At 49.5% G+C, this 21,721-nt stretch overlaps 2 protein-coding genes across 2 annotated transcripts; both read left to right on the forward strand.

Annotated features, from left to right (window-relative positions):
* Window positions 1-1,071: 1,071 nt before the first annotated feature.
* IL12B (interleukin 12B) lies at window positions 1,072-7,206 on the forward strand. The gene is made up of 6 exons (XM_059860186.1): window positions 1,072-1,202; window positions 2,030-2,317; window positions 3,022-3,133; window positions 4,014-4,207; window positions 4,938-5,083; window positions 7,087-7,206. The coding sequence occupies exons 1-6, from the start codon at window positions 1,118-1,120 to the stop codon at window positions 7,204-7,206; spliced, it is 945 nt and encodes a 314-aa protein (XP_059716169.1). The 5' UTR covers window positions 1,072-1,117.
* Window positions 7,207-14,213: 7,007 nt separating this feature from the next.
* On the forward strand, window positions 14,214-19,144 carry SPINK9 (serine peptidase inhibitor Kazal type 9). The gene is made up of 4 exons (XM_059860262.1): window positions 14,214-14,374; window positions 16,447-16,478; window positions 17,595-17,722; window positions 18,637-19,144. The coding sequence occupies exons 1-4, from the start codon at window positions 14,326-14,328 to the stop codon at window positions 18,680-18,682; spliced, it is 255 nt and encodes an 84-aa protein (XP_059716245.1). The 5' UTR covers window positions 14,214-14,325; the 3' UTR covers window positions 18,683-19,144.
* Window positions 19,145-21,721: the final 2,577 nt, after the last annotated feature.

Here is a 21,721-nt window from a genome sequence, read left to right on the forward strand (position 1 = left end):
GAGAGAGTGGTTTGGGAGGAAAAGAAACAACTCAAAGCACTTAATTTTGTGTTTTCCACCTGCATTCAGCCTCCCACTGTAGTTAGAATAAGGTTTGAAAATTATATTCACCATCTCTCTCAAAGAGATTTCATTTCTGTTAATTTGGTTTACTCTCCAGTTTGAAAAGGTCTGGAAGTGCACCTAAATCACTGTTATTGAAGTTTTTATGCACCCAGTAGTTAGGGCAATGATTGGCAAAGGTGCTTGGTGTTTTATGGAGAGTTCTGGTGGTGTTTGGAACAAATTCAGGAGAAATATCCATCTCTATATTGGACATAGAGCAGCAATGATCTCCACTCCCAGCCCTTCCTGCAGACAGAGCTGGGCACTGAACCCAGGAGGAATTTTGGCTGGGATTGTTCAGAAGCTCAGGCTGTGAGAGCTCAGCTGGATTCCAGAAGCAGGAGCAGATCTGGAGCTGGCCCAGCTCTGCACTGGCCCTGCTGTCACTTGTTCAGAGATAGGGTCAGAACCCTTCAGCAGCTCCTTGGGGCTGTCCTCAGCCCCTGGGTTTAGTGGAACTGCTGATGAGCTGAGCCAGACTGGGCTTTGGGTGGCTGGAAGGTGATGCCATGGAGCCTTCAGGGCAGTGCCTTGGCCACGGGGAGTGATGGAGTCACTGGGGCTGGGAAAGAGCTTTGGGATCACCAGTCCAGGCTGTGCCCAGCCCAGAGCACCCATCTAGGGATGGGGATCCAAATCTGCCTGGGCAGCCCCTGGTCCTTCATCCAGTGCCTTTTCCTTGGGATTGGCCTCACTGGACCAAGCAGGGCTTTTCCTGCCTGAGGAACACTTACTGAGGGCCCAGAGCCACTCACACAATTCCTGTGGAGTGGTTCCTCCTCTAAACTGCCTTGGGTGAGAATCCCAAATGGATCAAAATCCTGGCTCCAGCTCCAGCAAAATGCTGAGATTCCATTTTTTAGGAATCCCAGAGTTCTCAGAATGGGAAGGTGTTCCTCAGCTCACTGGGACTCATTTTGTGTCCTTGTCACTCTGCCCAGCCCCAGCCTGACTTTGGAGCACACTCAGCCAACCTCAGTGAAGTTTAATAATTGGGTTTTTTCCCCTACAGATGTCTCACCTCCTCTGTGCCTTACTGTCCCTGTTTTCCTTTGCTGCCCTGCTGGAAAGTGCCCAGTGGAAACTGCAGGAAAATGGTAAGGAAATCTCTGCTTAGACCTAAAACTTTGGAATTATAATTGTGGCCACTAGCACAGGATCTGTTAACTCCAGTACCTTAGGCCAAGGCCAAATGTTTATTTGTTTGACAATAATTAATTGGAGTTCATGGAAAAATATTTAAAAGTCCTAAAATGTTTTCCAACAGCATATTTGCAAGATTTGCATTAGGAACTGTTTTATTTCCTATTCCTTGGAAATAAAAGGAATGGTGGTCAAAGTCTCAGTCACACAGCCTGGATGCAAAACCTGAGACTAAGGGAACAGCCCTAAAAAAAACAAGGGAAGAATTAGTTGTGAAAAAGAAAATATATTTCTGAGTAAAACCTAAAACCTAGAAATAGTTTATCAGCTTCTCTGGCAAAGAATTTAAATGTAAATCCATTTGTGAAAATACAGGGTAGGTAGTAAACAATTATTTTGAATAATTTATCAGAAAATTGGGCAAAATTCAGATTGTCCTCTCTTTCAATGGCTTATCTTCACATTAAAAAGAATATTTATCCTGGGGGTTCCCCGGGAGGGATTGGATGCTGACAGCAGCAAATCTGTTTGTCAGCACTGAGAGTAAACGCTGAGTTTGACGATTCCCTCTGCCTGTGTGCACAGGGAGGCTGGGAGGCTCCCAGGCCGCCTGGAGCCGAGCGTTTCCTGCCAGTCCCAGCCTGGACAGGCTCCTCAGAGCTTCTCCTCGGTGGCAGAAGCTCCCCGGGGGAGCTGGCTGCAGGCAGGGCTGCGGGAAGGGCTCAGCCCGAGCTCTCCTGCTCCCTGCGAGCAGCTCCCCACGTCTCCTCTCCCTCCCCAGTGTTCGTCATCGACTCCCGCTGGGACGCCGAGGCCCCGGCCACCGCGGTGGAGCTGAGCTGTGGCAGCCCTGAGGAGGCAGTGCTCTGGACAAAGGACTCCAGCCCTTTCCAGGAGGGCAAACAGAGAGGGAAGACCCTGAGAGTGGCGGTGAAGGAGCTCCCGGACGCCGGCAACTACAGCTGTGTGAGCGAGGAGAGCCTGAGGGTGCTGAGCTCCAGCCTGCTGCTCATCGCCAGGATCGGCCCCGGCGGGCGCCTCCTGAGGGACATCCTCACACCCTTCCAGGGTACGGCCCCAGGGCTGCCACCGGCCTGCTCAGCTCCGGGAATGGCCTTGCAAAGGTGTTCTCTGTGCTGGCAGGGGCAGGGACATCATCCCTCCTGCGGCTCTGGGCAGCGCAGCTGATGAGCAGCACAGGAACTGCGGCTGTGGGATTTATCTGGGGTTCTCCAGGCTGATAGGGTGGAGGGATGGGAGGAATTCCTGGTTTGGAAAATCAGGGCTGCACGACAGCACCCAGGGAAGGGCTGGGGCTGTCCCAGGGGAGGGTCAGGCTGGGTTTTGGGAAAGGTTCTCCCCCAGAGGTGCTGGCACTGCCCAGGCTCCCCAGGGATGGGCACAGCCCGAGGCTGCCGGAGCTCCAGGAGGGCTTGGACAGCGCTCCAGGGATCCCAGGGTGGGATTTTGGGGCTGGGCAGTTGGGCTCCATGATCCTTGTGGGTCTCTTCCAGCTCAGGAGATGCCAGGATTCTGGGATTTGGCAGAACCAGGGCCTGGCCCAGGTTTGAGGTGCTGTCATTTGGGCCTCTCCATTCAGGAGACAAGCCTGGGATGTTTTGCATTTTCCGCATGAGCCTCGCTCATCTGAGTCTCGTATTTGAGTCCCTCATGGTGCTGCCAGGGAATCTGTGAATTCAGGAATTGTTTCTCTCTGCCTTGGCCATTTTGGCAAACAAGAGTAAATAACCCCTGGTTTCTTTCTCTGTCTAGAGCCCAGGACATTTCTGAAGTGTGAGGCGAAGAACTACTCTGGAATTTTCACATGTTCCTGGATGACAGAAAATAATCCAAATGTGAAGTTCACCATCAGAAGCCTGGAAGGGTAAGAGTTTGTACTTCCCTTCCCAGGGCAGCCCTTGGTGTTACTCTGTGTAGGATTTCAGGTTGTTAGGGGCAGGCAGGTGGGGGGAGATCTCTTTTCCAAGTCTGAACATTACCAAAATGTTTTGAGTCATTACTGCGACAAAGTTAACTTGAAAAGGGCATGGAAGTCACTCAGAAATTATTAAAGCCTTGAAAAAGAAATGAGTCCAAGTGGGCTGGAGTAGCCCCTGGGTCACTTAAGCAATAGCAAAACAGTCGGTGGAGGGCAGAGGGGAAGTGGAGCCAAGGCAGAAAGAGCCACAGCTCCCAGGGCAGGGTGGAGTGGGAGGCTGCCCCCACTGCAGAGCACATGGCCCCGACAAGGCTGGGCTGAGGAACCCTGCAGAGACCTGTGCTGGGAACCCTGGGGGGATTTCCTGCCTCCCACTGCCCCAGGGGTTCTCCAAGACATGGAGTGCTCCAGCAAAGGTCACCCCAGCCTGCTAGAGGAGAAACAGCTGCCAAGGGGTGCAGCTGGCTGAGACAAAACCAGAGCCAGCCTCAGGTGGTGCTTTGGCAGCCTTTGGTGTTTGTTCTCCACTGGAGACTTCTCAGCCCTCATTCCTTCAGCAGGGTCTGGGAGAGGGCAAAGGGACAAAGCAGGAAACTGGAGCTTGCCATGGGATGGTGGGATTGGGAGATCCTGGTTTAGGTTTAAATATTAATTCCTGCTGCTGAGGCTGAGAACTGACATTAATCCATCCCTCAGCACTGGGAGTGTGGCAGCTCCCACTGACCCTTTTCAGGCAAACCAAACCATTTCCTCCCCAGTGCTGTTGTTGTGGCAGCCCATTGCCAGGACAAGCAGCATTCCCAGTCCTGTCCCTGCTCTGTTCCAGCCCCCAGGGAAACGTGTCCTGCAGCAGCCCCGTGGCTCTCACCGAGGGGGCCCTGACCACCTACACAGCCCAGTGCCACAAGGAGAACTTCTGTCCCTTTGCTGAGGAGCAGCAGCCCATTGACATCATCCTGGAGGTCATTGATGAGGTGCTATATGAGAACTACACCGCCAGCTTCTTCATCAGGGACATCAGTGAGTAGCCCAGCAGTGGGGGCTGGTTCTGAGCTTTATTTTGCTGCTGCCAGTGGGAGTCAGGGCTCAGCCCAGCCCTGGGAATCCCTGCCCCGTGCTCTGCAAATGTCCACCAGACCCCAGTTACAGGAACAGGGGATGCCAGGACAGAAAAGGATGAGGAAGTGAAGCAGCAGCATCTTCCTGGCTTGTGACCTCCAGTGCCCCAACACCCACAGGTCCCTGAGTGTCCCCAAAGGATGGATGTGGTTGGGAAGGGCCAAGGCAGAGGATCCAGCAGGCTCCTCTCTGAGAACTGCTCAGGCTGTGGATGGTTCCTTCCTCAGCCATTCCCAGCCAGGGCAGGTTCCCAGACAGGCACAGGGATGAGAGGGCTCTGAGTTGTGGCCACAGGGCACAGGAAAATGAGGCAGCATCCCACAGAAACAGAGCTTTTCCTAAATGCATTAATGGTCAGCAGGTGCTGAGATATTCCTTTGTGCCCAGCAGAGCCCTCTGCAACCCTCCAGGCCAAAAAAAGAGAAGGGTTTCATCCAGACTGAGCCTAGGAATGTGCTTTATTTTCCATAAAAAGCACCCAAGGCAGCTCTCACACCTCAAGGCTGCTCCTCTCTTAACCCCGAGGCTCCCAAAGCTCATCCCTATGAAACTCTTCCCCACTGACACTCCAAGAGCTGCCATTCAGCTGGCAGCAGGAATTAATTAATTCCCTCTGTGTTTTCCCTTGCAGTAAAGCCTGACCCCCCCCAGTGCCAGCACGTGGCCACCAATGGAACAGTGACCTGGACATATCCCAGGACCTGGAGCACCCCAAACTCCTACTTCCCTTTGACTTTCAAGGTCAAGGTTAAAAGCACAAGGAGACACAGATACCAGGTAAAAACACAACATTTGAGACACAATTTTCTTGCCTGAATAGTAGAAATCATTTTTGCATGCAAGAATAATCAACTAAAATTAAAAACTAAAAAAAAAAAAAAAAAATGGTGCTGAGCCCCAAAAGTGGCAAATTCTATCTTGGCAGAAAAAGCCTTTCCCAGGTCCATGAGCAGGAAGATTCCTGAGGCAGCTGAGGACAGAAAATCCTGTCCAGCATTGCATGGTTGTGTTTACTAATTCATTAGGAGGCCGTGCAGGGCCTCGTGTGGGAAAATCCCAATTTCCAAACCCAGAGCCCCAGGATCTGTGACACGAATTTCCTCCTGTGTTGTTCATCCCTGGGCAGCTCAGGTTTTATAGGTGATTGGAAATCAGAGCTCAGTGACTCATCTGGAGGCATTTCTATGGAGAGTCTGGTCTTTGCCCCCCAATTCCCAGTTCATTAATGGGATTAATTACCTGTCTCAGGGTTAAATCTTCAGCGTGTGCCCAAATTACCTCAGACACACACTGGCCTGCCTTGGAGGCAGCATCCCACAGAGACAGAGCTTTTCCTAAATGCATTAATGGTCAGCAGTGCTGAGATGTTCCTGTGTGACCAGCAGAGCCCTCTGCAACCCTCCAGGCCAAAAAAAGAAGGATCTCATCCAGACTGAGCCTAGGAATGTGCTTTATTTTCCATAAAAAAGGGAAAGCCTCTTGCCCACTGGGCACCTGGCACTGCCCCGGTGCTGCCCCTCCTGGGTCCAGCACTGAGCCGGGCAGGCAGCAGGAATGGTTATCCCGGGTTATCCCGGGTTATCCCGGCTTTCCGGGGCAAACCAAAGGCACCAGGGGACGTTTCCCGCTGGGGATGGGTCCAGCCCGTCCAGCAGATGGGGCCGTTCCCCCGGGCTCAGTCCCGGCTGCCGGAGGTGTAAATTCCTGCATCCCTCCGGGAGGGGCTGGGGATGCTCCTGAGCCAGCACAGCCCCAGCCGGGACTGACACGCACTGAGGAGGAGCAGCCTCTGGATCTCAGGGCTCCTGCTCTGGGAGAAGGAGGAAAAAGAGAAAAATACAGATTAACAACGCGCCCCTTTGTTTAATGAGTGTTTAGGGTTGGGCTTGGCTCATTTACAACACCAGGCTCAGTGGGTTTGGGTCATTTACACCCTCAGTGGGTTTGGGTCACTTTGTGACACCCCTCAGTGGGTTTGGGTCACTTTGGGACACCCCTCAGTGGGTTTGGGTCACTTTGGGACACCCCTCAATGGGTTTGGGTCGCTTTGGGACACTCCTCAGTGGGTTTGGGTCGCTTTGGGACACCCCTCAGTGGGTTTGGGTCGCTTTGGGACACCCCTCAATGGGTTTGGGTCGCTTTGGGACACCCCTCAGTGGGTTTGGGTCACTTTGGGACACCCCTCAGTGGGTTTGGGTCGCTTTGGGACACCCCTCAGTGGGTTTGGGTCACTTTGGGACACCCCTCAGTGGGTTTGGGTCACTATGGGACACCCTCAGTGGGTTTGGGTCACTTTGGGACACCCCTCAGTGGGTTTGGGTCACTTTGGGACACCCCTCAGTGGGTTTGGGTCACTTTGGGACACCCCCTCAGTGGGTTTGGGTCACTTTGGGACACCCCTCAGTGGGTTTGGGTCACTTTAGGACACCCCTCAGTGGGTTTGGGTCACTATGGGACACCCTCAGTGGGTTTGGGTCGCTTTGGGACACCCCTCAGTGGGTTTGGGTCGCTTTGGGACACCCCTCAGTGGGTTTGGGTCGCTTTGGGACACCCCTCAGTGGGTTTGGGTCGCTTTGGGACACCCCTCAGTGGGTTTGGGTCACTTTGGGACACCCCTCAGTGGTCCCTGAGCTTTCCAGCTCTTTCTGCTGAGCTCAGGTTCTCCCGAGCCCCAGGAGTTTGGGACCCGTGGGACCCCAGGCTCTGGTGGGGGCTCAGTGACCCCTCCTGGTGCCCCGTGGTGGTCCTGCCCCCGCTGAAGGAGCTGTCCCTGTCCCCAGGTGTATGACACGGAGCAGCAGTCGGTGCAGCTGCCCCCGGGGCCAGCAGAGGTGTGGGTGCAGGCCAGGGACCGCTGCTACCTCAGCTCCTGGAGCCCCTGGTCCTCGCTGTGCAGGTAAGGACCCAGCCAGGCTGGGCTGAGCAGAACCAGAGAGTTCTGGTGTGAACCCACTGGAAATGAAATTTCTGATGTTGTTTCACAGATAAGCAGTGAGGAGGGTGGCACAGTGCTCCCAGAGAAAGCAAAGGATGAATTGGCACAAGAACAGAAGCACAATTAGAAGAGCAGTTTCCACTTGAGAGTCTTAAGAAGCCATAACTTTTTTTATTTCTGTAACTGTTGAATGTGGTCCTGATTTTGGCAGCTCCTAAATCCCCCAAATTCAAGTTACACTTTTAGCATCCATCATGTCACATGAACATGAGTTTGACATGTTGCTGGCAGCTATTATTGTATGTCCTGCATATTATTATCATGCCTTTATTTATTTCATATTTATGTATTTATTTCCTATTTATTTATCTAGTATTTATTTAACACTTAATATTTCTTTTATTTACTTACTTATTTATTTATTTATTTATTTATTTATTTATTTATTGACTTTGCAAGGCCAGTGGGTGGCAGTTGCTGCTCAAACCACTGCATGTGTTAACTTATTTGGAAAGTCACTTCCTGAGAGAAGTGTTTGAATCTTCCATTATTTAATGATTTAATTCTTTGTTTATTTGTTATTTATTTGTATTTATTTCTGTGGGACTGTGCAAGCACAGAGAGCCTTGGCTGCCTGAGCAGCTGGGTGTGGGGTACCCAGGCCATGCTCACCCTCCAGGACACTGGGCTAGAGAAGGAGCTGCAGGAATTGCAGAGTTCTGGGGATGTTTCCTGCTGCCCTGTGCCAGCTCTCTGTGCCCACAGCTGCTGATGCCCAGCTGGCGAGCTCTCCATGAGGGATCCATGGGAGCACTGGGAGCACTGGGAGCACTGGTGTGAAGGCAGCTCTGAGCCTCCTCTCACCCCTCAGGAGCACTGGGAGCCAGGAGCTGCATTTCTCTCCTCCCAAACAGCCTCCCCTGCTCCCACTGCTGGGGCCTTTCCACAATCCAGCTGTGCCCAGGGCATCTCCAGCTGTGCAGTTTGATCCAGCTGTGCCCAGGGCATCTCCTGCTGTGGAATTGCACAGGGCACAGAGTCAGGGCCCCCCAGGGCAGCTGGAACTGCCCCCCAGGGTATGAAATCCCCCAGAGTGTGTGTGAATGTTAATGATGCCCTGAAATCAGACTTTTAGAGCAGAGATTCCTGCAGCCCACACTGCCAGTGTGCCCCACCATGTGTTGGTGTGTTCACAGAACCTCAGGGAAACTCCTCCTGGCACAGCCAGGGCCCAGCTCTGGGAGGAAGCAGGAGCTGAAACCTTTGTATTTTTCATGGAATCCTGGAATTGTTTGGGTTGGGAGGACTTTGAAGCTCATCTGTTCCAGCCCTGCATGGGCAGGGACACCTCCCACTGTCCCAGGGTGCTCAGAGCTCCAGCCTGGCTCTGGGCACTGCCAGGGATGGATCTTTGTCAAAACACTGAGCCCTGACTTCCAGGAGGACAAAATACTCTGAAATATCTTTGAATATTCAGGCCTTAATATTCTCTGACACAGAATCACTGACATTAAAGTCTCTCACTGCAACCATGCTTCCTTTTCCCAGTCTTAGCCATGGGAGGTAATTGAAGATATTTAAACACTGAAATGTGTGAAGTATCTGATATTTCAGAAAACTGCTGATAATTTATTTATGAGTCCTGTTGGTATTTATTAATATTAAGTTTACATGTCTTATTTTGGCCATAAAGGCAATTTATGTGCTTGTTTACAAAGGAGCTAATAATAAATACACCTGGAAACAAGAAAATTTGGTTTATTTGTGGTCTTTTAAGAATGCTTTGTGTCACTGCTCACTTTTGTACCAGAGGATCAGACACTATTTCTGTCTCAATGTCTGCAGGGCAAATGAATTGTTACTAATTAATAATACCAAATTCCCAGCCTGTAAAAGTGCAGAGGATGGCCCAGCCAAGGGAGCAGGGTGTGCCAGCAGGATCTGCTGAGCCCTGCCTGCAGGAGGGGAGAGCTCTGGGCTTCTCTGTGCTCTCCAGCTCTGAACTGAGCCCACCTGCCCCAGACTGGAGGGCTCTGAGGTTCCTCCCTGGTGTCAGAGGTCACAGAACCTTCCTGACCCTCAGGGTTTAAACCTTGAAACCAATCCCTGAAACCTCTCCTGAGCTGGGGCCCAGCCCAGTCTCCATTCTTGGAATACTCAGCTGAATGTTGTGTCCTGACACAGCCTAAATTGCCCTTGGCCTTTCAGGATGTGCCTGTCTGTGCCACGAGGCCAGAAAGTGAGAGAGGCTTCATGGGGAAGGCACTGGCTGAGTTTATTCAGGAAAACAACAAAGCTCAGCCTGGAGGTGCCCCTTTCTCTGCAGGAGTCAGCTCTGGCAGGTGGCTGCCCCCTGAGGAATACTCTTGGCTTTGATCCCCAGTTGTCCATCCCCTGGGCCTTCCATGGACCCAAGTGCCTGTGAATGTCTCCTCTGGAATTGTCAGGCTCCCATCTCTGCCTAGATTGGATAAAAAGCAAAAAGTACTCACTGTGGTGGCTCCACACACAGGAGATCACATTCTAACGTGCTCCATCCATCCAAGAACATAACAATGGATGTGTCAGTCAGCCCCTGGGCTTCTCTTCTTTCTTTCCTCTCCTGTTGCACTGTAAATAATCTGGAAACTCTGGATAAATGTCAAGTGCACAGATTCAAGCTGCACAATGTACAAAATTCCCCCTGCCCCAAAAAACCCCTTTAGATTGCAAAATCCGAGTTTCTGACATAAAATTTTAGATCTAATTTATTCCTGAGAGAGAAGAGTCATTAACTGTATAAAACCCAGATTTTTCTGCTTTTTTCCCTGCTCCTTTTCCCAGGCCCCACCGTTCCCTGGGAAGGGGCAGCTCCTCCAGCTTTCCATTCATCCCCATCACTCAGCCCCTGGCTTTGGGCTGGGTACCACACCTGCCGAAATCTGCTCTGAACAGAGCCTGACTAATTGCCCCCAGGCCTTTCTGTGGGTGCTGCTGGGCTCAAGGAATGCGGGCAGGTAAAGCCTCGGTGTCCTTAATGAGGCACTAATTGGTCGCGGTAGGAATTTGCTGTCCTCCAAGAGCTTCAGCCCCTGAGCTGGGCAAGCAGGCACTTGCTGAGAGCAAAGGGGGCAAAAAGCTGGTGTTTAATTAGGGGTTCTGGGGGTGAACACAGATTTCAGCTCCAAATGCTTCACATCCACCCCTCCTCTGTGCTGGGCTTCCTCCCACCCCTCTTCTTTGTAAGTTGTAGCTTCTCTTTTAGAAACGTTTTATTTTTAATAAAAGGAAAACCAAAGCACATCCTCCAGCCCTGCTGTGAGCCATGGAAACACCTTGAGACCTCTCTGGAAATGTCACTTTGATTGACATTTCAAGAAAGTCCAAACACCTGGAAATTGCATCTTGAGGTGATTTTAGATCAGTCCTTTTCTAATTAAGGACTGATTTCAGATCAGTGCTTTTCAAAGCCCATTCCGTGGAAGAGTTAAGCCATTAATGCTTTGTTTTTGTGAAGAATCAGCTCAGAACCGTCAATGGGCTTCATGCCTTGTGAAGGCTGACCTAGAACAGAGACCAGGCAGAGCTAAAGAATAGAGTAGGGATTTATTAAAGGGCCTCAACAGGTCCACCTTGGGCAGCACCAGAGCCCAGCCAGGCCAAGATGACCCAAAATGGTCCCAAAATGCACGGCCGGGCACGGGGTCTCTCACTGGGATCAGTTCTGCTCCAGTTGCATGTTGGGGTTAATTGTCCAATTACAGCTTCAGGTTATCCAGTCCCATCCCTCTTGTTTTTCTCTCTCCAGCCCACGGGGTTTGTGCTCCTGGGCTGAGATTTGGATCATTTGTCTTTGGTGCCCAGCTGGAGCAGGGATTGTTTTGTCTCCCTGCTCTGTGCAGAGAGCTCACCATCCCCTGATGTGATCTCAGACCCCCACACTAAAGCAGCACAGAATGTGAAAAATAGAAAAGCTCAGACCTGAGGCATCAGTCTGACACAGGAATCAAAGGGTCCCTGAGCTGCCTGCAGGATACCAGAAGCACTCCTGGCACTGTGTCCCAAAGAGTTCAGGAGGGACAAGGAAAACAAAGATCAGCTCCAGCCTTTGCACAGCCTGTTGGGTTTATTTTCAGTTTCTGAGACAACACACGAGACCTTCAGCAGGGCTCTGGCCTGGCCTGACACCCACAGTGCTGAAGGAAGGCTCTGATCTCCCACAGGGGTGGAAAACAGGGAACTCACTGATGCCTGCAGAGGCTGCCTGGAGCAGAGGCTGGGCAGAGTTACAGCAATAAAGAGGTTTTTATTAAAATCTCCTCACAGGACACACCTTGGGCAGTGCCAGAGCCCGGCCCTGGCTCCACCCCAGATGGACTCCTGGCCACGAGTTCTCCCACTTTGATAAGTTTGGCTCCATTTCCATGCTGGGGTTCAGTGTCCAAGCCCAGCTCCAGGGGATGCAGTCCCACCCTCCCAGGCTGCTCTCCTCCATTCCCTGCTGTTTGCACTCTTTGGGCTGAAGCTGCAGCGGTGTCCTTGGTTCTGGGGCTGGACAAGGATTGTTCTGTGGGACTGAGCTGGGAGGAGACCTTGCTGACACTTTCTGGGGAGTTCAGAGTTACTCACCAAGGCAGAGTCTGGGAAATAGGAATGCTCCAACTGAAGGCATCATCTCCTTTCCCAGGCAAACACCCAAAGGCTGTGGCACAGCCTGAACAAAGGCAGCCCTTGGTTCTCAAACCCTGCATTGAGCAAGACTTCAAAATCTGATGCTTTAATTGCACCTGGGCGGACAACCCTGAGCCACCCACCCTGGCTGGGGCTGGGGATGAAAACACCCGGGATACCAGGGAGGGGAGGGCCCCCCATGACTGCAGCAGCCCTGGCTGGACCCTCCCTCAGTGACAAAGTGGTTTTTTCACCTTTTCCACGTGCTGTTCGTCATCTCTGTGGATGCCCTGCATGGGAGGCTCTCCACAGATGGGTGGGAGGAGGTTCCTCCTCTGGAATGCAGCCAGGGAACATCCTGCCATGCACTTAACTAATGACCTGCTGTGGCAGCATTTTTGGCATCCCAGTGGTGCTCCAACCAGGCCTCCAAAGCTAAAAGCAATCTAAAATTTGGAATAAATAATAAGTGGGAAAATTTTCTTACCCTCAGAGAAATGCACACTAATATTTTACCACATGTAACACCACAGAGTTGCTTTTTCTTCTTCAACAGATCAACTTGGAGGGATGAGAATTTGGGAAATAAGATATGATGGCAAAGGCAGAAAATTACAGGAGTTCCACAATTAACTTACAGGTATTCACGGGTTTGCTGCTGAGGACAACATTGCACTCACAATTCTTCAATAGAAATGATTTATTTACCATATTTACCCTAAATGAGTTCAGCAATTAGTCCTTACCCAGCTTTGGGAAGCAGCTGTTCCTGTACACATCCCAACATTTCTTTTCCAAGGAACTTTTTTCCCACTGTGGTGCTTCATTGCCCACGTTTGCTCTGTCAAACATTAATTCATGAGGACAAAGACACCACAAGGTCCCTGAAAATGCCAGCAACACTTGACGTTCTCCAGTGGGAATGCCAGACCCAGTTCCACTGGGCTGGCCAACAAGGTCAGCTGGCTGCCCACACCCTCTGTGGCCCCTTTAGGACAGACCCATTTTCAGTATCTCCAGTGATCTCTGTGGCTAACCTGGCTCCTCTCATGGTTGTGAAATTTGTTTTGCTCCCATCTAATTGGAATTTCTCTCCCTGAAATTTGCTCTGCTCCCTCTTCCTTTCACTCTGCAGCTCCAGGAGGGCTCTGGCTCCTGTTCCCTCTGTTTCCTCCCTCTCCAATTGGAGCCAACCCCTTCTCCCAAGTTTTCCTCTGTGTTTCACCCCCCAGCACTTGGTGCTCCCTCACGGGCTCTGCTCCAGCATTTCAGTGCCCTTCCCTGCCAGGGAGCCCAGAACTGTCTCAGGGCAGCAGCTCCAGCCTCACCAGGGACACCTTGGGAATTATGGACTGAAATTCAAGTGTTGGAAAATCTCCCTGCACGAACTGGGCAGGATTTGTATTCCCTGAGGGGATGGGATGGGATGGGATGGGATGGAATGGGATGGGATGGGATGCTGGGGCTGCATCCCAAGGGACACTGGGAGCACTGGGCTGGGCCCTTTCCTCATGTCAGGGTCAGGATCTGCCAGGCTGCAGTTTTAGTGTCAGGACACCCCTGGGGGCTCTGTGTGCTCCAAACCCAGGAGGAACTTCTGGCACAGTTTGGGTTTTGCTCCTGCTGCCTAATTGCTCATAATTGTCCATCAGCCACAGACGTGTCCTGAATCCTCCCCACGAGTTCCTGCATGCTCCTTGCCAGGATTTTCTCCAGAAAAGCTCCCCAGGACACAAAATCACCGACAGCCCCAAGCAGGGGGATCCAGACCAAGCCCAGTGCAAACCCCACCCTGCCTTTTGTCCTCTCAGCCTCACAGGAACACATGTCCAAATAAAGGAAAATGAAAAAAAAATTAGAACAAAACCACTAAAGGGCATTCAGAAAAAAAAATTCCAGCTCCAACTGGATCTTTGCCCATCCTGGAATTTGGATTTGATAGTATTTATGGTTTTTGTCCTGTTAAGTGATGAGAAATTCAGCATTTATTGATTACCTATATTCTCAGCTCAGACCACAGCTCAGAAACAGCTCCAAAACGCCCCAAAGAATAAGAACTAAGAATTAAGCCCTTCTGGGATGAATATTTTGGCAAACACCCAGCTGGGATTATTCTTCCCTGGGAACTGCTTTGAGCTGAGTCCCCATGGCAAGAGCAGAGCAGGCAGCCCTGAGTCAGCCCTGGCTGCTGGGGCTGGAACAGTTAATTGGGCTGGGCTGGGCTCAGGCAGGACCATCCCTGCTCCATCAGCACCGGGACACGCAGCCCTGCCCCTGCCCAGGACAATCCTCTGGCCCTGCCCTGGGCACCTCCTTCCCCAGTCACCTGCAGGGCATTTCATCACCAGCTCTGGCTATAAATGGAGCCACGGGGCCATGGCCACACTGACACCCCTGTCACAGCGCAGGCAGCTGAGCTGGCTTGGGGACAGCCATGAAGGTCACCCTGGTGCTCCTGGCAGTGGCAGCTCTGTGCCTGGCATGTGAGTAACTCCCTGGGCTTTCCTTCTGGGAGGTTCTCAGGGGGATCCTGCACTGGGTGGGAGGGAGGGAGGAGAAAATGGGATTTTCTGGTTAAAATCCTGTTATTTAGCCCCATAATAGTTTATAAGCCAGCTGGGGCTGGGCTGGATGGAAGCTGCTCCTTGCAGGGTGTAGCTCAGAGCTGTGTTCTGTGACGCCTCAGAACCACCTGGTTTTATCTGTTTATTTTTAAATTTCCATCTGAGAAGGGAGCTGGGAGCTGGTGAGGTCCTGCCCCTGCCAAACTGATGGAGCAGGGGACAGCTGATGATGCTCAGGCCACATAAAGCAGCTGGGAATCATTTGTTTAATCTCAATTTTTCCAGGCTGCAGGGAGATTTGAGGGAGAGGTTGCTCTAAAAAAGAGGCATCTGGGAGGAATTTCTTCAGCCTTTACTTGGCAATTTTATTTTTACTAAAAAGTTGCAGTAAAAATGCATTTTTAGGGAAAGATAAGTGCATTTAAAAACCTGCAGGACTCCACACCTCTGCAGGTAGTGTAGAAGTTTTAAAGCATCATGAGCATTAAAGATGCAAAATAATGAAAATGTTAAATGCAAAATTCTGAAACAAAAGAATCTTTTGAGTAGCTCTGAAGAGGTTGCTTTGAAATTTGTCTCAGTCTCAAAATTCTTACAAAAACCAGCAGTTTAAATGAAATGTGATGGAAATAATTCATCCAGTGTTTCATTAACTGCAGGGAAATAAATAAATATTCCTTCCATTAGAATTCCAGGAAATCTCTTCCTTGAACTTTCTGGTTTATCTTGTCTGCTTGAAAACTTCATGGATCAGCACTTTCTGAGCCACACCTTTATTGCATTCACTCCGTTTGCAGAGTGGCTCCTAAAAGGTTACCAGAGAAAAAAATCAGATGTGAATGGTTGGGGGGGAGTGGAATAAATCGAATCCAATTCCAGAATAATGAAATCTCAGTCAGCCTCTGGTGACAGGGATGGAAACCTGGCCTGGAGTTTTATTTCTGCTCATTTTCTTTATGCTGAACAACTGTATTTGATGTGAGGGTGTAAACAGGTTTGTGAAAGGAAGTTTTTGTGGGAAGTTTAACCTCTGAAGATCAAAAAAAGCCAAATTTATTCTGAAAGACAATTGTTAGAGCTCTGCACGAGAACACATTTGGAAAGTTTAACCTTTAAAGATAAAAAAAAAATCCAGATTTAATCCAAAAAAACGAGTGCTAGAGCTCTGCTCCAGGACACGTTCCTGCTCCTTCTGCACAGAAATCTCTGCCTGTTACCCCTGGAAGCCCCAGGACGTGATTATGGGACAGCAGAGGGGCAAATACATTCCTAAGGAAAGTAAGAAATGTGTCAGCAGCGTGGAGCCACGCCAAGGAGCTGATTGCTTTGTGGGAGGTGTAATCAGCATTGTTTGGAAGGAGCTCCTTGAAGCTCCACCTGAGGACAGGGCTCTGCTCCAGAGGAACGAGGGACAAACAGGAGCCAGCCACCTTAAAATCCAGACTGAAACAAGGGAAGCACTTCCTAACGTGGGACCATGAGCCAAATTGTGTTATCATTGTTAGTTACAGTCAATATTGTGTTTTATTCTCATTATTGACAGGAAACACAGGTAAGGAAGGGACGTGTGGTTTGCTCACAGCCACATGCAGCTCTTGGGAAACTCAGGAATTAAACCCCAGTCATGCTCAACCAGCAGTTAATCCTGGACATTAAATCTAAAATAACAGGATGAACAGTAAATGTAATATTGACTGCTGGGCTGCCAGTGGCTCTGTGGTGAGCAGTGGCTCCATTCCCCCTCCAGCAAAGGCTTTCCAACAGCTGTCAGAACTTTCTAGAGTAAATAATGCACCAATGCCCCCTTGTTCAATAGGTTCTGACCCCTGGGCCTCACTAAACACTGCACAGCTCTCAGTATTGACATTTAAGGAGGTAAAAGATCCAGTTCTGCTGAGTGAAATCATCCTGGTTTGCACCTGAGTGTTCATTAACTGTGGGTTTGCATTTTCTCTTTTGTTTTCATTTTCTCTTTTCATTTTCTCTTTCAGTTTCCACTGCAGATGCTGCCACAGAGAATGAGGTGAGTGATTTCCTTTTTCCCAATATAAAAGTATAGAATAAGAGGTAAAAAATTATTATACAATAACATGAGGTCAGAAAATCAACGTGTTAAACTTTAATTAAATGCTGCCAATTTATTGAGGTTTCAGTGAAAGTTCCTGAGTTTGGGATATGGGGTTTCCATAGAGTTCTCCTGACAACTTTCAAATGTTTTTACCTGTTTGGCATTCTGGGCAAGAAATTGGGCAAGGAGAAATTTTAGGCCAGAGAAATCTATATTTAAAAAAAAATATATCATTTTTTGGTGATGACACTATAAGGCTTTTTGGATGACTTTTAGCTCCTAAATCAGGCACCTGGAGATTTTCATTCTGTCTGAGTCCTCTGGGGTCAATGTCTGGAAGAAGGGAGGGGGTGGAGCCCATCCCTGAAGGGTCCAAGGAAGGGCTGGGTGTGAATTGATCCCACCTGGATTTACTGAGTGTTGTGATCAGATAATGATAAATCCCAACACTCTGCTCCTCTGTGCTGTCCCAGGGACCCCATTCCTGCCCAGTCCCTGTCACAGGCAGCCCCCCTCTCACCTCTGAGCAGAAATGTTTCATTTTTGGGGCTTAGCCTCTGCCCATAGAGGTGGTGCCACCTCCCTGGCTGTGCTGCCCCAAAGCATGCCCCAAAATTGGATATATTCATGATTTCTGTGCATGGAGGAGGTGTCACAGATGGGGCTCAGTTTCTTCATGCAGAAAATGCCAATTTTTTACTCCGTTATCTCATAGGAATTCAAAATTCACTGTGTCAAACCCAATTGGATACCAATACACTGCCAGTTCATTGGTCAGTAAATGGAATTTTGTGCACACCAAATCTCTTTATTCTTGAATTGTTTACACATCTTCCTCACTGATTCCCATTGCACCAATTTCTTGGTTTTGCAGGTGCAAACTTATTTTTGTCACAAGAACAAATTGTTGTGCTGACTTTTCATTCTTATGATTTTTCTCATGGGAACAAGCAGAGGAGCTGCACCCAGCCCCAGCAGCAGGCCTAAGCCATGATGTTGTAAATCCTTCCTTTGTGTGGTTTCCCCTGTTTGGCCCAGGGGGTGTGAGACTCAGGGCTGCCCTCGTTGCAGGTGGACTGCAGTGAGTACAAGAAGCTGGAGAATGGGAGGCCCATTTACTGTGAGAGGCTCTACCAACCCTTCTGTGGCTCTGATGGCAAAACCTACAACAACAAATGCTCCTTCTGCAAGGCTGTGCTGTGAGTACTGAGCTGCCCACAGCCCTGGGAGCCAAAAGCTGCCATGGGCTGAGCAGCTGGGATTTCCACCCCATAAAAGTGCTGGGTTTCTTTAGGGTTGGTACTTCTCTGCTCCTGTGCTTTGCCTTTACACCGTAATTGTTCCTCCCACTGATAATGTCCAAGTGATCTAAAGAACAAATGATGGGGAGAACTTCCTATTCTGGCAGGAAGTGTAAAATAGGCAACTAAAAATGACCCAGATATTCAGGTCTGAACTTCCTATTCTGGCAGGAATGGTGAATTTGGACACTAAAGAACTGCTTGGATATTTGTGTGAGCAATGTCCTATTCTGGCAAGAATGGTGAATTTGGACACTAAAGAACTGCTTGGATATTTGTGTGAGCAATGTCCTATTCTGGCAGGAATGGTGAATTTGGACACTAAAGAACTGCTTGGATATTTGTGTGAGCAATGTCCTATTCTGGCAGGAAGCATAAAATAGTGAACCAAAAAATGACCCAAATACTTGTGTGAGCAACTTGCAGCAGGCACTGTAAAGCTGAACACTAAACAATTATTCCTGTTTGTGTGAGGAACTTGTTGCAGGTACTGTAGGATTCAGTCACTAAAAAATACCCTGATGATTGTGTGAGCAGCTTCCTATTCCAGCAGAAACTGTGAATTTGGACAGTAAAGAGTCCAACAGAGACCTGACAAAGCACCTGCACCCAACACAGGTCACACCAAAATTCAGAAGTGGTGCTGGCAATGTCTTGGGTTTATGGATAAATGTGTAATTTTGCAAGGAAGGCTGTTTACAGATGAGTGCCCTGATGTCTGCTGTGAGTGTTTCTGGCGCCTCCTCTGTCAGCAGAGGGTTCCAGAGGCTTTGGTGCAGCTGTTGGTGCAATGCCCGTGTTTTCCCTCGCAGGAAGAGCGGAGGGACCCTGCGCATGAAGCGGGCAGGAGCGTGCTGAGGGCGCTGTGCTGAGCACAGCTCCCCTCTGCCCCTTCCTCCTCGTCCTGCCCTGCCAAGCCCAGCCCGGGGAGAAGTGCCAGCCCTGCTGTCCCTGCTCCAGAGCTGGACTGACACTCCTGCCTCGCAGCACGGCTGCTCCTGTGCCTTCACACCAGCCCTTCCTTGGATCTTTGTCTCCATGGATGAAGTTCAAATCCCCTGACACCCCTCCCTGACAATGCCCCAAGTCTCCCCAGCTCATCTATCAAATGTTTTCTTGCCTTTACCCAGAAACTTCAGCAGGTATTTTTTCCCAAAGGTTTTCAGCTTTCCCAGGCACTGCTCTGACTCTCCCAGTTTTGTAGCTGAATTTCAAGGGCTTGTTTTTCATCCCTCTCTGTACAATTCTGGTTCCTGTATGTTGTTCAGCTACTCAGTGTACTTGTTTATTAAAATAAAACTTCACTCTGTTTCTTTTGTCCATGGTGAACTTTGTAGAGAATTTATTGCATCTGTGACTAACAAGTATTTCTAAAATTACAGAAAACGGTGGTGGAGCAGGGGCTGGGTCCAGAGGTAAAAATCCAAAGCTGGGATACAGAAGTTGTATATTCTGGAATTTATCCCCCAGTCTGGCTCTTTTCTTTTGCTTTAAATGAGACCAATCTGGTAAAATGTAAGACTGTAGCAGTCTGTTAAATCCTGTCATTTAAATGGGAACATTCATTAATCTTTTCGCTTGATAAATTTCAGAACCTAAAGAAATTTGTCCTGCTCTTGAATCCTGATTATCTTCACTGTCAAAGTAATTCATGTCTTTTACTCAATACTTGGTCATGGGAATGTATTTTCCCAGAATTAAAATTGTGAATGACTGAGGAATTATTGGAGGAAAATTTTGGAGCAGCTGGACACAGAACAAATCCAGCGCTATCCTTAATTCTGTTTATCTGGAAACCAGGTCCCAGCAATTAGGCAGCAGGAATGAAAATGAGGAAGGTAATATAAAAGCTCCTCATAGTTCAGAGGCTTCAATAAAGAAGTTCCTAGAACAGACTGCAAAATATAAAGATAAGAAAACAAAGATCAGATTGAGAAAACAAAGGGAATCTCAGAGTTTCCTCACAGTGTCAGAAAAACCTGATTTGTGGATTTTTGCTGCCTTCCAGCCTCATGGATATTCCCAGCCACTGCTTTGGTTTGTTGGGATATTTAATGGGCTGTGCTTGTGCACCAGACCTAAGGCACCACAACTCTCAGCAGCCCCAGGAGCGATTCAAGAAGCTGCAAGTCAGAGGTGTGAAGCACCCCCTGCATTTCCCTGGCACTGCAGTCTGCCCCTGATCATTCCTGACGTGGGATCCCTGGGATCCCTGGACATGGATCCTCCCAGGAGCAGCAGGAGAGCAGGACCTGCCCACCTGGGAGCTTCTGCCCACCTGGGAGCTTTCCCTCAGCTCAAAGCTGGCAGAGCCCAGAGGCACAGCAGCTCCTGCCACATACCAGAGCACAGCACATCAGCTGCAAATTGCTGCAAGTGACACCTGGAGGAAATGCTGGCCAGGCTGGCCAGTCGGGTCTGGGGGATGGAGCAGAGCCATGGAAATGTGGGCAAGGGAAAATGAGCAGAGCCTGAGCGAGCTGAGCTCGGCTTCTGTGAGACAGAGAATAAAATGCTGGTGTGGAATAGGAAACAGAACAGATCCTGCACTCAGGGAAGATGAGAGTGCAAAACTCTGCCCTGGAAAGGTACTTAAACACCTGGTGTGTCTTTATAGCTGCTGTATTTACAGCTGAGGGACAAGGAAGGGCTTTCCTGAGGTCCTACAAAACATTTTCTTCATTCTAGGGCAAGAGGTGATGAAATCTGGAAGCCAGACAGTGGGATCCCTGCAAAAGCAAAGCCAGAATAAAGCTGGCTGGGGTGAGCACAGCACCATTCTCACCTGAGCTCGTGCACCTCAGATGTTCTCTTAGACGCTTTAATTTTGGAATGTTGAGGTTCTGCTCCCTGCAGAATTAATTACTGTGTAATTAACATCTCCTTTGGTGATCAGGAGTGTCCAAGCATGGAGCTCTGGGGCAGTGGGAGGGTCCCTGCCCATGGCAGGGGTGGGGTGAGATCTCTGAGGTCCCTCCCAGCCCAAACCATTCCATGATTTACCATCAGCTGGGATGGAGAACATTCATCCCTCAGAAGGTGAAAGATTAAAAACATCTCCTAGGGATGCTGCTAAGCACTGAGGGTTTGTGGGGTGCAGAACTTTGGGGTTTTAAAGGAAGGCATTAATTCCCTCAGTCCTTTTATTTTGATTCAGCAATAGCTGTGTCAGAGAACCAGGATTCTGAAACCTTCCTAAAATAGAAACTGTGTATGTCCAAACAGCTTCCACCAGCAGTAACTGAGAAACAAGAAATGCAATGTGATCTTTTGTTTGGCAGCTGATCAAGACCAGAACAGAATTTTTATTGATGACTGTTCAGCATCTCTGATTTCTGATTGTTTTCCTTTGGGGTTTAGTTCAGATATCCCTGGGTGCCTCAAATTCTAAATTTTCCCACAGGTGGCAGTGGAGGGAGAAAGAAATGGAGGAACCCAAAACCCTTCAGAGATTCATAGAGCTGATCTATGGGATAAATCACAGGGTTTCTGTTAGGGAGAAATGGGGTGGTTTTGGTTTCTGCTGTCTGTCTTGTAACCACTTCACCATTCACATTCTGTGACTGTTCCAATGACAGCTCAACCCTAAGCCCTGCCCAAATTCCTTAATTCCATTTAGGTTTGCTGTGTCCTTCAGGCAGCCTCCTCTTGCTGCCACCCGTGTCCCCTGCCTTGTGCTGAGGGAGGGCAGGACAAGCTCTGCTGGACCTGGCTCTGCTCTTCCCACAGGAACCCTCACCTGGCTCATTTTTGGGGCTGATTTTTTGGATGTTCTGCTGTTTTTGAGGCTGTGTTGCTGTCTCAGGTTGGACTCGGTGACCTCTGAGGCCTTTTCCAACCTCAGAGATGCTGTTGACACATCCAAAATCCACAGGGATTGCCAAGAATTTATTTTGT

The sequence above is a fragment of the Haemorhous mexicanus genome, chromosome 15, assembly GCF_027477595.1.
Source record: "Haemorhous mexicanus isolate bHaeMex1 chromosome 15, bHaeMex1.pri, whole genome shotgun sequence".
NCBI classification, from domain to species: domain Eukaryota; kingdom Metazoa; phylum Chordata; class Aves; order Passeriformes; family Fringillidae; genus Haemorhous; species Haemorhous mexicanus.